At 40.9% G+C, this 16213-nt stretch overlaps 3 protein-coding genes across 4 annotated transcripts; all 3 read left to right on the top strand.

Annotated features, from left to right (window-relative positions):
• The first annotated feature begins 7524 nt into the window (after positions 1 to 7524).
• Positions 7525 to 8758, top strand: LOC141816682 (putative plastid-lipid-associated protein 11, chloroplastic). Its single transcript, XM_074704425.1, has 3 exons — positions 7525 to 8015; positions 8117 to 8182; positions 8533 to 8758. The coding sequence occupies exons 1-3, from the start codon at positions 7525 to 7527 to the stop codon at positions 8630 to 8632; spliced, it is 657 nt and encodes a 218-aa protein (XP_074560526.1). The 3' UTR covers positions 8633 to 8758.
• Positions 8759 to 10278: 1520 nt separating this feature from the next.
• Positions 10279 to 11515, top strand: LOC141816681 (putative aquaporin TIP2-1). Its single transcript, XM_074704424.1, has 3 exons — positions 10279 to 10448; positions 10539 to 10789; positions 10874 to 11515. Exons 1-3 carry the CDS (start codon positions 10322 to 10324, stop codon positions 11243 to 11245), a joined length of 750 nt encoding a protein of 249 aa, XP_074560525.1. The 5' UTR covers positions 10279 to 10321; the 3' UTR covers positions 11246 to 11515.
• Positions 11516 to 13707: 2192 nt separating this feature from the next.
• On the top strand, positions 13708 to 15457 carry LOC141816694 (VAN3-binding protein). Of its 2 annotated transcripts, XM_074704438.1 has the most exons (6): positions 13708 to 14028; positions 14113 to 14488; positions 14561 to 14707; positions 14784 to 14833; positions 14925 to 14982; positions 15070 to 15457. In XM_074704438.1, exons 1-6 carry the CDS (start codon positions 13723 to 13725, stop codon positions 15303 to 15305), a joined length of 1173 nt encoding a protein of 390 aa, XP_074560539.1. In that variant the 5' UTR covers positions 13708 to 13722; the 3' UTR covers positions 15306 to 15457. The 2 variants fall into 2 exon arrangements, with proteins under 2 accessions (XP_074560539.1, XP_074560538.1); XM_074704437.1 differs by having other exon boundaries at positions 13708 to 14488.
• The last annotated feature ends 756 nt before the right edge of the window (positions 15458 to 16213 follow it).

The raw sequence follows: 16213 nt of genomic DNA, 5'->3' as shown, positions 1-16213 counted from the left end.
ATCCTCCTCCTTGCACTGTCTGTGACTGTGAGGGCCAGAAAGCTAGCTAACAAATTAAACAAGTCGCCGTGATGTGAAATGAGATGCGTTGTTCACAACACGGCCGTGACCAAAGTGTGGAGACACAAAAGCAGACGTGGGCGAAGCCATCGACATAAGTGCGTGTGGTCGTCGAGAGCCTTCGTCCACTGACAAGGATGCCTTATCCTGGCAGATCCCACTGAACAGTACTGGCAATGATTGACTGGATGCTGTTGCTTCTTTTTCTTCCTTCTTTAGCAAATATAATTAATGGAAGATTTGTGAATCTTGTTCTTGTAATGATAAGGTAAATTGAGTGTTGGAAAGTCACATTCATTTCGTTTATTGTGAAGCTAGCTAAGCAGGCATGCCATCATGTCAATCAGATAGCAGACTGCAAGAAATTTGATCAGGAGTGTCTTTTTGACCATTCAACAGCCTCGACGTGTTCTACATTGGTGTTCTCTTCGGATTTAAGAGCTCCTCGAGTAAAGTACTTTTTCACTAGATCTCAGACGTTACTGAGATTTATCTTTATTCTCGTTTCACTTTATCAAAAAAAAAAATCCTTTGTCTGATCTCTTTTCGATATGTTGATTGATTGGTTTGTATATATGAGAACTTTTTATAGTTTATATAGCAAACTCCATATGGATAGTATTTATGGTTTAATATGAACAATGAAGGTTAAAGGTATAGTACAGATCAATAGAACTATTAGTATAGTATAGTCGATTTGTACCTAATCCTTTGGTCTAGAGTTTTCCTAGCTATCACTAACATTTTGTGAAGAAAAGTATTTTTCTATTCTTATTGCATAGCAAGAAAATTATTTTCTTTTCCATCTTTGGGATGGATTAAGAAAACTAGATTAGTTTATTTGAGCAAATGAGTAGTCAAATCAATTTATGTGGGTGGCTACTCTAGTAAGAATAGACAGGTTGTTATTCGAGGGTGGTCCAAAATTTTTTAAACTTTTTAATTGACATCAAATATTTTTTATAATTTTTTATTAATTATCAAGATAAATTAAAAAGTGAAGATAATGATCGAACTTAATAAGTCAATATTCTTAAATTCGATATCCATTTGAATTTTTTTAAATAAATTTATCGTAATTAAATTTCGAACTTCAGATTTTTGATTTATCATTGATAGACCTAACTATCTCACCATTGCCCCCAAGATAAGATGGTCTAGGTTGATAAAGCAATTCAAGGAAATAAGCAAGTTGATTGGTATACTAATCAAAGTAGTATATTCGTTCTAGATATTTTTGTCAGTCTATTCAATAGATTGATTTGCTAGACAAATCGAGTGGAATGGTTGTATAAGGAGGGCTTTGTGTTGGTAAGTTGTCAAGTCAAGCCAAAAAGTTAATCAAGTTATCCGACTAGCTAGATTTATCGTAATTGAATTTCAAACTCTAGATTTTTGATTTATCATTGATGGGCCTAACTATCTCACCATCGCCCCCAAGACAAGGTGATCTAGATTGATAAAGCAATTCAAGGAAATAAGCAAGTTGATTGGTATACTAATCAAAGTAGTCAATTCGTTCTAGATATTTTTGACAGTTTATTCAATAGATTGATTTGCTAGATAAATCGAGTGGAATGGTTGTATAAGGAGGGCTTTGTGTTGGTAAGTTGTCAAGTCAAGTCAAAAAGTTAATCAAGTTATCTGACTAGATAAATTTATCGTAATTGAATTTCGAACTGTAGATTTTTGATTTATCATTGATGGACCTATCTCACCATCGCCCTCAAGACGAGGTGGTCTAGATTGATAAAGCAATTCAAGGAAATAAGCAAGTTGATTGGTATACTAATCAAAGTAGTCAATTCGTTCTAGATATTTTTGACAATCTATTCAATAGATTGATTTGCTAGATAAATCGAGTGTAATGGTTGTATAAGGAGGGCTTTGTGTTGGTAAGTTGTCAAGTCAAGTCAAAAAGTTAATCTAGTTATCTGACAAGATAAATTTATCGTAATTGAATTTCGAACTGTAGATTTTTGATTTATCATTGATGGACCTATCTCACCATCGCCCTCAAGACGAGGTGGTCTAGATTGATAAAGCAATTCAAGGAAATAAACAAGTTGATTGGTATACTAATCAAAGTAGTCTATTCATTCTAGATATTTTTGTCAGTCTATTCGATAGATTGATTTGCTAGACAAATCGAGTGGAATGGTTGTATAAGGAGGGCTTTGTGTTGGTAAGTTGTCAAGTCAAGCCAAAAAGTTAATCAAGTTATCCGACTAGCTAGATTTATCGTAATTGAATTTCAAACTCTAGATTTTTTATTTATCATTGACGGGCCTAACTATCTCACCATCGCCCCCAAGACAAGGTGGTCTAGATTGATAAAGCAATTCAAGGAAATAAGCAAGTTGATTGGTATACTAATCAAAGTAGTCAATTCATTCTAGATATTTTTGTCAGTCTATTAAATAGATTGATTTGCTAGATAAATTGAGTGGAATGGTTGTATAAGGAGGGCTTTGGGTTGGTAAGTTGTCAAGTCAAGCCAAAAAGTTAATCAAGCTATCAGACTAGATAGATTTATCATAATTGAATTTTGAACTCTAGATTTTTGATTTATCATTGATGGGCCTAACTATCTCACCATTGCCCCCAAGACAAGGTGGTCTAGATTGATAGAGCAATTCAAGGAAATAAGCAAGTTAATTGATATACTAATCAAAGTAGTCAATTCGTTTGTTCCTATTGAGATCCGCTTCTAGACGCGCCGACTCTTCTCAGCACCACACTTGGATGAGGTCAGGCGAAGGGGAGACCGGGAAGCTGCTCGAACCTGCGATCACAATGACCGTGAGAAGGAAGGTCAGGAGTTGTTATGGCGCGACTACTCCGATGCTTAAGTTAGTCCGTAAGGGAGGAGGAAGGGAAGTAGAAGACGAAGAAAGAGTTTAGACTATGAGAAGGCATACCTCCTTCTATAAGAAGACAAACCTTATATATTGGTGGCGGCTGCTGTATCACGTCGTAGGTAAGGTGGAAGTCCCATCATTGGCAGGGTTATGTCAGAAGGCATGGGATATGTAGGATATACATCCCATCTCGTACATCTGTCAGAGCATTACCATAACTAGTAGAGGGGGTGTCAGGGAGGCATTACTAATACCGTACGAGGGGAGAAGTGGTCTTTGATGGAGTACCATGCAAATTCCGAGTTGGGTCAGGGTAGAGTCGGGGAGTCGGCTCGGCTTAAATTGGGGTGAATGGACTCGGCTGGGTTGGGGGGGGGGGGGGGGGGGGGGGGGGGGGGGGGGGGGGGGGGGGGGGGTAGAGCTCCCTCTAGGGATTCGGACCGTCCCCCAGCTTGGTCTCTAAATCGGCTCAGCTACTCCGATTGGACCATCCGAGAGGATTCGGCTCGGATACAACCTAACGGTCGGTTCGGTTCAGATTAAGGAGTTTGATTTGAGAATTCAGGTCGGGGTTCCGGCGTCTGTATCTCCAAGGAGTCATATCCGGGTTTGCAGAGAGCGTCTACTTTGCTTCGGCCTCGATTCGGTTCGGGCCCTTGAAGGGATTCAGTTCGGACTGATATCCGCGTCTCACGACCATAACATCGTTCTAGATATTTTTGTCAGTTTATTCAATAGATTGATTTGCTAGACAAATCGAGTGGAATGGTTGTATAGGAGGGTTTTGTGTTGGTAAGTTGTCAAGTCAAACTAAAAAATTAATCAAGTTGTCCGACTAGATAAATTTAAACTTAAGCTCAAATTAAATAATTAGCTAAACGATCTAATTATTTTTTGTGAAATTAAAGAAGAATCAATTATATATATATATACATGTAGGATCGGGTTGGACCGGCTAGAGGGGGGGTGAATAGACGGCTTAACAGAATCACACAAGTCTTTAAAAAAACTTGGTTGCAACTGGATTGTTGCTTCCAAGGCGATGAACACTCAATAAGAACTCCTTTAGGTGGAGAAGCCTTTACACTTGTAGCACAACGACTTAGAGAGAATAATAAAAGTAATTGATACTTTAACTCTAAAACTCTAAGTCTATTTATAGCACAAGAGAATAGATCTAGATCGTTGATCGTAGATGAACTTTCTCTTGGTCGTTGATCCGTTGATGCGATCCTAACCGTTGATCAGAGATAAGCTTGATCGTAGCCATTGAGTAAATAAGGATAAACTTTATCTTTAATAAAAGATAAAGAGAATTATCCTTAACAAAAAATAAGCATTTATCTTTTATATGATAAAAGATAAATCTTATTATTATTTTTTCTTCTTCTTTTTTTTTCAACCGCCACGTTTAAACGGTCGAAGTCTACGTCGTCTTATCTGGTCAAAGTCAACAATCAAGTCAACGATCAAAGTCAAAGTCAATGGTCAAAGTCAATAGTTTGACTTCCATTGACTTTTTGTAGAATCTTTGGTTGGGTGATTTCTGGCCAACCGGAGTTAGGCTCACCCGAACCCGACTCCGACCTTTTGCCCCTCGAGCATGCTTCCTCCCGGCTTCTCGTCCCTCGGACTTCGTGCACGTCCTTCTCGCTCCACCGGTGTACTCTTCCGTAGTTTCCGCGTCCCTCGGATTGCACCGAGCCCGTCGGCTCATTTTCCCATGCAACCCTTCTGGTCTGCTGCGTCTTACGCTCGACTTCCTCCGTACCTAAGTTCCTGCACACTTAGCGGAGAGATTAGAATAACGCATGACCTAACTTAACCTGGTTGATTACATCAAAACTAACCGGGGCACCAACAATACACACACAAAATACTGATCATAAGTACAAGTTCAAATGTACATAAAATCCAAAATGAAATTTAAAACACTTTACTAAACTATAAATAAAAAAAATTCAAAACGACAAAAGAAACATAAATTTTCTCAACGTCAAGTGAAATTGACAAGCCATCGTCTCTGAGTGACCTTAGAGCTACTGTGGATGCAAAGCTCCTTATCTGCTGATCTGAAAATCAAAAGAAAAGACAATGAGTACAAAATTTACTTAGTGGGTAATAAGGAAAAAAAGGGCATGACATAAGATTTTGATGAGGTCAAAGAAAATTTAAGATAATCAAACGTTATGATTAATTATTAATTATCTAAAATACCTGGGGATTAATGTCAACCAAAAGTATCCATATCGTCATCCTCTAATTTAGCTTGAAAATTACAGGTTGTGATACAAACATATTATAATAAAAATAAACAAATTCATGCACTAATCATAGACTCATGACTCCGAGTGAACTACACTATCATGACCTGTCTCGTGGACAGTCAAAGTATATAGATAAAACATTGACTATGAACGAACTACGCTACCTTTAGGGACGGAGTCATGGGGATAGTTAAGGCAGATAAATAAAATATTAACTGCAAGGGAACCATGTACCATGACTTGTCTCATGGGCAGTTAAGGCAGATAAATAAAATACTGACTGCAACCGAACCATGCTCCACAACTTATTTAGTAGGAAGTCAGGTCAGGGCATACGATAAAATACCGACTACATTTGAACCATGCTCCACAACTTATCTCATGGGCAATTAGAGTATATAGATAAAAAATTAGACTATGGACGAACCATGCTACTGTGACATATCTTGTGGGAATCAGGACAGAAAAATAAAAGCGAACCACTCTACCATGACATGTCTCATGGGCAGTCAGAATAATTTAATGTTAAATTCAAAGTTCTAACGTATTAATTACTGAAATCCATACCAAGACCATGTTGGGCAATCTTGTTGCTAGAGATTACAAGGGAAATTATTGAATTGAAATCTAGGTTCAACTTCAACTTATCTATTGAAAGACCTGAGCAAATAATCTCAAGCTGTGAGTGTGGTTGGTTTGACCAAGCTGTTTTGAATGCTTTTCGACTTAAAACAGTAATCACTAAGTTGTTCCTGAGTGCTTCGCGAGCTTGAATGAGAAGTAGAGTGCCAACTAGCCAAGTATTAAGCTTGCCCGAGGTAGCTGAGTTTTCCGACGTCGAGACTCAAGTCATTCGATTGCCAAAGGATGAGTACTAACTTGTTGAGTAGCTGAGTAGCAGAGTCGCCGAGCCAACCAAGTACTTCGAGTGCTGAGTCAGTCAAGAGCTAAGATCGTCGATTTGTAGAATCCAAGTGCTTGGGAGGAGATGCCGAGTGGTCCTTCGCCTGAGTGCCGAGTTGGGAGAGAAGTCGCCCAACCATTGAGTATTACTCAAGTGCCAAGTGCTCGAGCATGGAACTCAGGTGCTCAAGAAAGTATTCTCGAGTAAGTTTTCGAGTACTCGAAAATTGAGAAGTCAAGGTTTGGGTTCAACGCAGTCTCTTTAAAATAAATTCACCCGACCTCCGGTTGTGCTTTAAAGTTGTCATGGGTCTTCTGTTTCCCAAGGATACAACGACAAACTGTGATTCACACCAAACATTAGTAGTCACGGCCAACTGAACCATACCCAGTACTCTCACGAGTATTCTACCGACCAAGAGATGCACGACATAGGGAGTGAGGGGTTACACAAGTGGATGGAGATTATCTTCTTCTTTTGCCATAGCTTTCACTCGTTCCCTTTGCGCAAGTTCTCTCCTCCTTATATAGGAGCTCTCATCCTTGGTTGCGTTGAATGGCCAGTAATGACTATTCAACGCCTGGATTAAATGACAGCCACCAACCATCAATGGTCGACTATTACTGTCCGAGAGGTTACGGAATCATCAGTAACTTCTAATTAATGCTTCCATTACCCTCTCGAAGGTATAGCAAAAAAAGATTCAATTGGAAAAATATTGGTTGTTCTATTTGGGCAAATTTTACCTAAATTGGTTCAACATTCGACATACGTGTTCACACACAAGTCAACTTAGTTCAATGTAATCCATACCCTAAATTTACACCTCTTGTACATGTACTCATGCATAAAAGAGAGTATCTTTTCATGTATTTGTTCACTATATATATATATATGCAAAAATATAAATCGACTATTTAACCATGAAACTTTCAATGTAGAACTAAAATTTCATTCACAATGGAGTCTCTTCCTTCATCCACCTTCTTCTTCCATTCACTTTCCAACATACCATAATAAGAGAAAATATAACTGCTAATAACACATATTTTTTAAGGATAATTTATCCACTAAAAATTCCCATCAAATAATAATAATTATTCAATTATAATATTTCATCTAATTCAACATGGTATCAAGCTGTAAAGAAGGGATCATAACAGAGGACAAACAATTAAAAAGTAGGTGTCAATCTAAAAAATATAAATCAAAATAAAATAAGGACAAACAACATGTACTATGAATAATAGAGGGGAAATATTTCTAAACAAATTTTAAAAATTCAAACTACCATAACAGAAGCGACTTGGGCCCGCGCCGGTTGCTGGGCCATGATGGCTCAGGACTCGAGATTGTGGCGTGGAAGCTTCCAGAATCGATATTCCCACGATTAAGATCGCTCCCTTCTTCACCGCTCCCTTTGATTATCCTCATGGCCATGGCGACGATGCCCTCCCCGCTTCCCCACCTCCTCTCTCTTCGCTTCCCGAGGCCCAACCCGCGTGGAATTGGTGGAAACTCTCCGCTTCCCCAAGCCCTCGCCGGCGGCGCCACCTCCCTCGAAGCCAAGGCCGACCTCCTCGCCCTCATCGCCGACCAGGACAGGGGCCTCCGCACCCAGTCCGACCCGGCGAAGCGGGCCCAGATCGTCGCCGCCATCTCGACCCTCGGCGAACTCGGCAGTGGCCAGGTCACCACCGGACCCTCCCTCTCCGGCACGTGGAGGATGCTGTGGACCACCGAGAAGGAGCAGCTCTTCATCATCAAGAACGCGTATCTCTTCGGCACCCGCACCGGGGACGTCCTCCAGGTCATCGATGTGGGCAATGGCTCGCTGAACAATGTGATCACCTTCCCCCCTTCCGGGGTTTTCTTCGTGCGATCCTCGATCGAAGTTGCGTCGCCCCAGAGAGTCAATTTTGCGTAAATGAATTGCTTCGCGCTCGATTCTCCTGTGAATTTTGAAATTTCCGGCGTCGCTCCTCCTTGCTTCCACTGACTAGGTTTTCTCTACATTCGAGCAGATTCACTAGTGCTGTTCTGAGAGGGAGCGGTTGGGAGATTCCACTTCCCCCTTTTGGACAAGGATGGTGAGTAACTCGATCTTTTTTACCGTGCTCTGTCTCTCGATGTTTGTTGGACAATCCGAGAAATATAATTTGGTTCCGAAAGTCTTGAATCATGTGCATGATTCCGATGGTTCGTTGAGTTGTGGAATTCGGATTCTGCTCAGCTACATTATTAAATCAGTCGGTTTGTTGCTACTAACATTCTGTTCCATTCATCTTCTTGCACTTGCTACATTTTCGCTACTCGGAAGAAATAGATGGTTGTTCGTAAACCATGTTGCAATTCAGAATCTATATACTTGCTACAGCCTCTGAAAGCACTCTCTTTGGCTCAACTCTCAAACTAAACTTGTTTCATCCATTTTGTGTAGGTTCGAATCTATATACTTGGATGATGATATTCGAGTGGTGAAAGATATTCGAGGAGATTATTTGGTTGTGGATCGAGCTCCTTACTCTTGGAAAGAATGAAGTAAAGGTTCGAGATATCAGAAATCTCTCCATTTGGAAATCCTATATCATTTATGTGTCCCACTTTAAGTGTAAGATAGACAGACAATGGTTTCATTAGTTCATACAGAATAGTTAATTTGTATATATTTACTTGTGCAGAGCAATCATACTCATGATAGTTCATATAAGAGATTCTTCACTTGACTAGTGCCTGTGCAGAATGAATGTTCATGGAACTCCAAAACATTGAGCAAATGATAAGAAACAAACCATCAGCTACTAGGTCCGAGGAATAAAAAGACAGTAAATTTACGTTCTTACTTGACTGGCACTGAGATGGAAGACGAAGCTTTGGGGTCGGATACAAGACGTGCAATAATTTTGAATATTAATAAATTATAAATTTAAATTTTAGATTAATTAGTTTTTTAAATAAAGGTTAATTCCTAAGTATATTTATAAAATTCTCCATATAATATTGGTTTTTTTATAGGATGCTTTAAGGTGGGTAAAATGTTTGTCTTGATAAAAATTTATTTTATTTATTAAATATATAAAAGATTAATTACATAAAAATTTATTAAATTAAATGAATAATGCTGATGAATATATATTTAATTTGTTAATATTAATGAATAAAAATTATGATTGATTAAATAAATTTAAAATATTTGCAGAAATTTTTCTCTAAATGGGGAATGTAATCAAGACAACTCTGGATTTGTAAAATGTTCATTCGTCACTTTAGCGGTTTCTCGATTTATCTTGAATGGTCAATGGGAAATTTTCAGTTGGTCTACGGCTACCCTAGGAATAGGTATTGCTTGGATTTATCAGGAATATATATTTAATTCATTAATATTAATAAATAAAAATTATGACCGACTAAATAAATTTAAATCAATTAAATAAATTTAAAATATAAAAGCCAACTCAATTAAGAGCTCGATAATATTTAAATAAATTAAATTTTAATTTAATTCATTTTATCACTTCCAACTGCTCTCAATAATTTCACGAGATGGGGAACAAATAATAGTGCGAGCCATTGAAGATCAAAAGGACAAGGGCATCTTATCCATGACATAAAGAATAACAAAAAAAAACATATTACACCATTTATAAATTTATATAGAATTATTAAGCACACAACAAAGAATTTAATATTAATTATGGCTTCACATGCATATCCAATGAGCATTTACCTAATCTACCTAATAGACATAACAATTAATGATGGTGTCGTTGCATATATAATTGATTAAATTTTATATTGAGATCAACTAGTGCCCTACTACAAAATCTACCAGGGCCTGATGAATATTCCCTCGATTTTTTGTATATATAAAATAAAATTAATGGACAAAAAAACAAAAAAACAATAATAATAATAATAATGGAGTAACGCAGCTAGCTGTCCTGACGTCCATTATTTCTATCCATGCATTAAATTTAAGCTGGGGCGGTTGGTCGGCCATCATTTATATTAACAAGCACCATTAGCGTTAATATCATTCGCATTAGCCACGCCGCCCACGTCTTATTCTAATTACGCCCAACAACTACGCCCCGAAGGCTTCCATCATTGGCGAAAACGACGGGCCCCAGTCGACGCGTATATAAATCACGTAGATACCAGGCTCTTCCCAGCCCAGGGATTAGCTTAATTTTACAAGTTATTAAATTAACTAATTAAGTGGGTCGACAATGGTGAAGCTGGCGTTGGGAAGCCTGGGCGACTCCTTCAGCGTGGGGTCCCTCAAGTCCTATCTGGCCGAGTTCATCGCCACCCTCCTCTTCGTCTTCGCCGGCGTTGGCTCCGCCATTGCTTTCGGTATGTATGATGCTTCTGATTAGGTTAAGAATTAACGTAGTTGCGGATTAAGGGTTAGTTGATTGATTGATTTTGCATTCATGCATGCAGATAAGTTGACGACGGGATCGGCACTGGATCCGGCTGGGCTGGTGGCCGTCGCCGTCGCCCACGCCTTTGCCCTCTTCGTCGGCGTGTCTGTCGCCGCCAACATCTCCGGTGGCCATCTCAACCCGGCTGTCACCTTCGGCCTCGCCGTCGGCGGCCATATCACCATCCTCACCGGCGCCTTCTACTGGATCGCCCAGCTCCTCGGCTCCACCGTCGCCTGCTTCCTCCTCAAGTTCGTCACCGGCGGTCTGGTAATTTTCTGCGCGGGTTCATTCGTTCCTTCCAAATCGGATCTCTTAATTTCCATCAATTAATACTCGTCTTTTCCACGACAGGCGGTGCCGACGCATGGCGTGGCGGCGGGCTTGAGCGAGCTGCAGGGAGTGCTGATGGAGATAGTGATCACCTTCGCGCTGGTCTACACGGTGTACGCGACGGCGGCGGACCCGAAGAAGGGAGCGCTGGGGACGATCGCGCCCATCGCGATCGGGTTCATCGTGGGGGCGAACATCTTGGCGGCCGGACCTTTCAGTGGCGGCTCCATGAACCCGGCCCGCTCCTTCGGGCCGGCTGTAGTCAGCGGAAACTTCGCCGGAAACTGGGTCTACTGGGTGGGGCCGCTCATCGGCGGCGGCCTGGCCGGGTTCGTCTACGGCGACGTCTTCATCGGGTCCTACCAACCGGTGGCTGCTCAGGACTATCCTTGATCGATACACTTTGTCCGAGATTAGTGAAACCTGGGCTGTTACGCAGCGGATGGGCTTAATTCCTCTCTTAATCTTTCTCTAATTAGTTTCCTTGTCTAGTTGTCTGCATGGTTTAATTTGTGGTTATGTCTTGCATGTTTTGTGGTTTTAATTAATAAATAATGTCCATATATATATAGAGTACATACTGTGGGGGTTTAATTGTAACATGTAATCAAGCCCATTAAATCCATGCATGGATTATATTATGTTTTCCATAATTTGACTAGCCCAAAGGGGAACCTTTTTAATATGAACTTTGTGTTGATAGTAACTTGTGATTGCGTCTTGGAGCTTCAGTTCATCCATCCTTTTATGTATGTAAAAACCTCTGATCGTCAAGGTTAGTATTCAATATTATCTTCGTAAAATGATATAGCAACAATTCATTTCTTAAGATACAATGACGACGTCTCAGAATAGTAATACTTCAAATTTTGATATCAGCAAACTTTTTCGTATGCTTTTTTGGACTCTGAATACATAAGATGAGATGAATACTTCAATGATTTAATGAATCATGATTCAATGATTTTTTCAGCATCTGGAGGAATCTATCTATACGAAGTAAAAAGGTAGAATACCCTTTGGTAAGTGGCTACGACTCTTGGGGTAGGATTGATCTGGGGCGTTCGATCTAGAGGGTTGCAACCATTTCGATCGCCCTTTAATCACATCTGTTAGATCTGGAGGCTTGTAACCCTTAAGATCTCTTTTTGTCATTAGCCATCAGATCTGAATCCAATGATTCATTTGATCCGACGCATTACACCCATTGCGCGTGTGGCGGGTCGTGAGCTCGCAGGTGCGAGCACTTACTCACTCGTGAGAAGAGAGTACATGAGCTTTTTGTGTTAATTCCATTAACACAATAACATTAATAAAAAAGGGAAGCACATCGAATTTTACTGATGTGAAACTATTTCTCATGCACTTTCTTTTATAGCATTAATTAACAATTAATGTTATTCTGAGTTTATTTTGAAAAATTAATTTTTTATTCACCTTTAATCAATTTTAAGTAAATTAATAGTCTAGATCTATTTATACAAAACGTAGATTTCGATTTTAAAATCAATTTCAACTTTCATCGATTGATGACACTTCAATTTCTCATAAAATCGTATTAATCATTTTAAGACCCAATATCCAACAATGTTTCCTATCAGAACAACCCACAAATCAATGGTGAAATATCTCTTCAAATGACTACCTATAGCAGTATAGCTCCCTACCATCCTTCTTTTAGTCTCTATATATAGCTTCCCGATTTACCTGGTGGCCAGTGAGAAATTTTGGTGAGATCGAACCAGTCACTCCGAGGGATTGAGTCAATGCGATTAACTAGGATTATCTTTTTTTTTTTTTTGTCTCTATATATACATATATCATCACAGATTTTGACGCCCGAGGACAACCATAATAGTTAACTTTATCTTCTTCCCCAAGAACTGGCTTGCTGTCTGAACGAAGAGACTATTTCCAATTATTAGCCTCATTTAATTAACATCCACCACGGTACCAGGAACTTAAAATATTAGCCTCATTTAAGTTCCTCTTCTTGCAGAAGAAGAAGAGGAACTTAAAATATATACTTATTTCCCTTGCATTAGTGATCATATTATAAGGCAAAGAGCCGACAACGGCAGCATTTGCTTACTGCCTTCTCTCACTCTGCAGCCTCAATAGCAATCTCGTGGCAATAACTCAGCTTGTCCCCTCCGTTCCTTTATCATCTGCATCTCTACTTCAGGGATGCCCGCTATAATTATAAAACGAGGTACCACAGTGTTTTCATGTGAAACAAAATATGTATTTTATTAACAAACTAACAAAATCAGCTTTAGCGGATGGCACAGACACATGGGTAGGGGATCACTTCACCCGCAAGCGAAAGGGACCAGAGCATGATTGCGACCCACACTAAACTAACGGGAGGCCACTCCGTGCGCCACACCGCTGGTGCAGTTGCTGCCTCCTGGCGCATCCCCACGAGCGAGACCGAGCCACGCGCGGTTCGCCGAGGAGCCTTCGCGTTCGCCACGGTTACCGACGCGGATGCCGGTCACTGATCGACATGTGAAAATCGTTGCAGCGCTAAAGTTTCAGATGCCACCGGCTCACCGAAAGTACCCCTCCGGACATACTTTTCTTCTTCGTGAATCTGCGACGGACAGCTGTGGCCGGAACGGAACAAAACAAAGGCGTAGGGAATCGCGGCGCCGGGTTACCAGGTGAACCTGTCGCTGAGGTTGACTGAGGTGGAACAGCAAGCAGCAGCAGCAGCAGCAGCAGCAGAAAAAGGAGTGAAGGCAGCTGTCCGCTTCTTGTCCCCCCGTCTCGTGCTCCGCCGGGCCCCACTTTCTTGTGTCTGTATATATAGATCATCTCCTCTCAAATCTCAGTCTCACCAGTCTCGGCGGCATAAAGCAGGGGGAATGGAGATGGCCTACTTGTGGAGGAGCAGAAAGAGGGACGATCTGGTTCGGTTGCAGGACGTGGTGGAAGGCGAAGAGGGTGAGACGCTTAAGATTCAGGAGATCCCCCCGCCGCAGACTCCCCGCGAGCCCATGGAGTTCCTCGCCAGGTCGTGGAGCGTCTCCGCTTCCGAGATCTCCAAGGCCCTCCTTGCTGGGAACAAGAAGAGGAACTTCGTGGTGGATCGGCTCCCGGAGATGATGCTTCCGGACTTTTTTGTGGTCGCTGCGGCCGCCGCCGGAGCTCCTCTGGCTGCCAGTAAGCGAGTAAGATCGCTCTCCTTTAGCTATATGGTTGATGATGGAATGGATCTCTTAGATTCATCAGGTTTCCGTCGACTATTTCTACAGCCGCGCGGTGGCGGGAACAACATAATTTCCCACAATAGAACAATCGGGAAACTGTTTCACCAAAAAGAAAGCATCGGAACCAAAGGGAGGAGCAAGGAGAAAGCCCGCGCCGAGAAAGCCAGCATCCACGCTGCGGTGTCCGTCGCCGGAGTCGCTGCGGCTGTTGCTGCCATCACTGCGGCCTCGAACTCCGAGAACCAAACATCGAAGATGAGCGCCGCCATGGCCTCTGCTACCGAGATCTTGGCGTCGCACTGCATCGAGATCGCAGAGCAAGCGGGGGCCGACCACGCGCTTGTGGCTTCTGCTGTCCGATCTGCGATCGACGTGAAAACTGCCGGAGATCTAATGACTCTCACGGCAGCTGCCGCAACAGGTTGGATTTTGATTGATAAATCATTACGATCTGATCGCCAATTTACTGATCAAGCTCTCTCGATCTTAACAGCGCTACGAGGAGCCGCAGCATTGAAGCTGAGACTGCACAGGGAAGCAAGGAACAATGCTGCCGCTGTCATCCCTTACGAGAAGAGTCAATGCGGAAGCCCAGATATCTGGTGCAAAGAAGGCGAGCTGCTCAAACGCACCAGAAAAGGTAAGGCAGAATTCATCAGCTCGGATTCGCACAATTGATCAACAAAATTTGAGTTTCAGTTTGATCATTTTTCCAGGAACTTTGCACTGGAAGAGAGTATCAATCTACATTAACAGGAAGTCACAGGTAATCAATAACTCAGGTTTTAGCTGTTGATTGTTCTCGAATTTATCATTCATCGGCAATCTGACACGGATACAACTCTGAATTCTCTCAGGTCATAGTGAAGCTCAAAAGCAAACACATAGGAGGGGCACTTTCCAAGAAGAAAAAGAGTAAGTGATGTCGGTAATGGCATGGCATGGCACTTGAACCAGAGCTAGCTTCTAAATTTTGGTATCCATTCTTTGGTGATTAACCAGGTGTTGTCTATGGCGTATACGACGAGATTCCGGCATGGCCCGAGTGTGCAAAGGAGTTTATGGAGGAGAGGTGCTGCTTCGGTCTGAGAACAGCGCAGGGTTTGATAGAGTTCGAGTGTGAGAACGACACCAGCAAGCAAAAGTGGGTGGATGGAGTGCAGAACTTGCTCAGACAAGCATCAAGTGCTGTTGGTGAGAAAATAGAGCAGCCCATGGAACTACTAAAACTCACCTGATGTCGATATATTTTTGTTATGAAGATAGAGGGTATGCTCAGGCATTTGTTTCTTCCTCCGATTGTAATCCAAATGTCACCGAATGAAAAGAGTTGAGTTTGCTTGTGAGCTGTAACATACTTGTCTTTCGGAATCTGGTGAAAAGTGTTGGATACTGGAGTTTTAAAGGACTAATATGACTTTGTAGAAAATTGGAATGTCATTAATTTGATGAAAATTGAAATTGATTTTAAAATCAAAATTTACATTTTGCTAAATAGATTTAGACTATTAATTTGTTCAAAATCGATTAAGAGTAAATGAAAAATTAATTGTTTAAAGTCGGTACAAAATAACATTGATGGTTAATTAATGTTATATAAGGAAATGCATGAGGAATAGTCCCACATCAGAGAATTTCGATAGGCTTCTCTTCCTTATTAATGTTGCTGTGTTAATAAAGTTAACACAAAAAACTCATGTGCTCTCTTCTCACGGGCAAGCAAATGCTTGCACCTGCGAACTCGTCACGCGCGCATGCAAGCAATGGTGCTTTGTCGATGTACTTTGCGATGGATCGCATGTGATGCGATTTGGAATGTTGATCGCGAAAAGTCACGATCTGACCGCTGGTGGTGATGCTTGATCTGAAGCGTCAGAACATCGAGTCTATACTCCTAGCGCATATCTTTTGTTTCTAACCTGTTAAAAATTTTAGACCTAATAAAAAAATTTGAAGACTTGAGCCTTTCTTCTGGATCTTTACCTCCGTCGGTGATAATGTTGAAAATAAATAAAAATAGTAAAATTATATTAAATCTAATCCATATACACACGTATATATTAGCATATTCATTAGTGGTTTGTCATTTGATATAAACATAAATGTTATTTTCTAGTCTCAACTTTCAAACGCACACAATAATAAA

This window comes from Curcuma longa, unplaced genomic scaffold (assembly GCF_044706935.1).
Source record: "Curcuma longa cultivar G26 ecotype Majalengka, Jawa Barat unplaced genomic scaffold, ITB_CL_G26_1.1 contig_17752, whole genome shotgun sequence".
In the NCBI taxonomy this organism is placed as follows: Eukaryota; Viridiplantae; Streptophyta; class Magnoliopsida; order Zingiberales; family Zingiberaceae; genus Curcuma; species Curcuma longa.
The sequence above is the reverse complement of the archived record's forward strand: the minus strand, read 5'-3'. Positions and strand labels throughout refer to the sequence as shown.

Bases quoted from the DNA above. Each gene is read 5' to 3' on its own strand.
- LOC141816682 (XM_074704425.1), top strand. From the start codon at position 7,525: ATGGCCATGGCGACGATGCCCTCCCCGCTTCCCCACCTCCTCTCTCTT. The intron at 8,016-8,116 runs GTAAATGAATTG...ACATTCGAGCAG, and splicing joins CCCCAGAGAGTCAATTTTGC to ATTCACTAGTGCTGTTCTGA. The intron at 8,183-8,532 runs GTGAGTAACTCG...CATTTTGTGTAG, and splicing joins CCCCCTTTTGGACAAGGATG to GTTCGAATCTATATACTTGG.
- LOC141816681 (XM_074704424.1), top strand. From the start codon at position 10,322: ATGGTGAAGCTGGCGTTGGGAAGCCTGGGCGACTCCTTCAGCGTGGGG. The intron at 10,449-10,538 runs GTATGTATGATG...TCATGCATGCAG, and splicing joins TGGCTCCGCCATTGCTTTCG to ATAAGTTGACGACGGGATCG. The intron at 10,790-10,873 runs GTAATTTTCTGC...TTTCCACGACAG, and splicing joins AGTTCGTCACCGGCGGTCTG to GCGGTGCCGACGCATGGCGT.
- LOC141816694 (XM_074704437.1), top strand. From the start codon at position 13,723: ATGGAGATGGCCTACTTGTGGAGGAGCAGAAAGAGGGACGATCTGGTT. The intron at 14,489-14,560 runs GTTGGATTTTGA...CGATCTTAACAG, and splicing joins CACGGCAGCTGCCGCAACAG to CGCTACGAGGAGCCGCAGCA. The intron at 14,708-14,783 runs GTAAGGCAGAAT...TCATTTTTCCAG, and splicing joins GCTCAAACGCACCAGAAAAG to GAACTTTGCACTGGAAGAGA.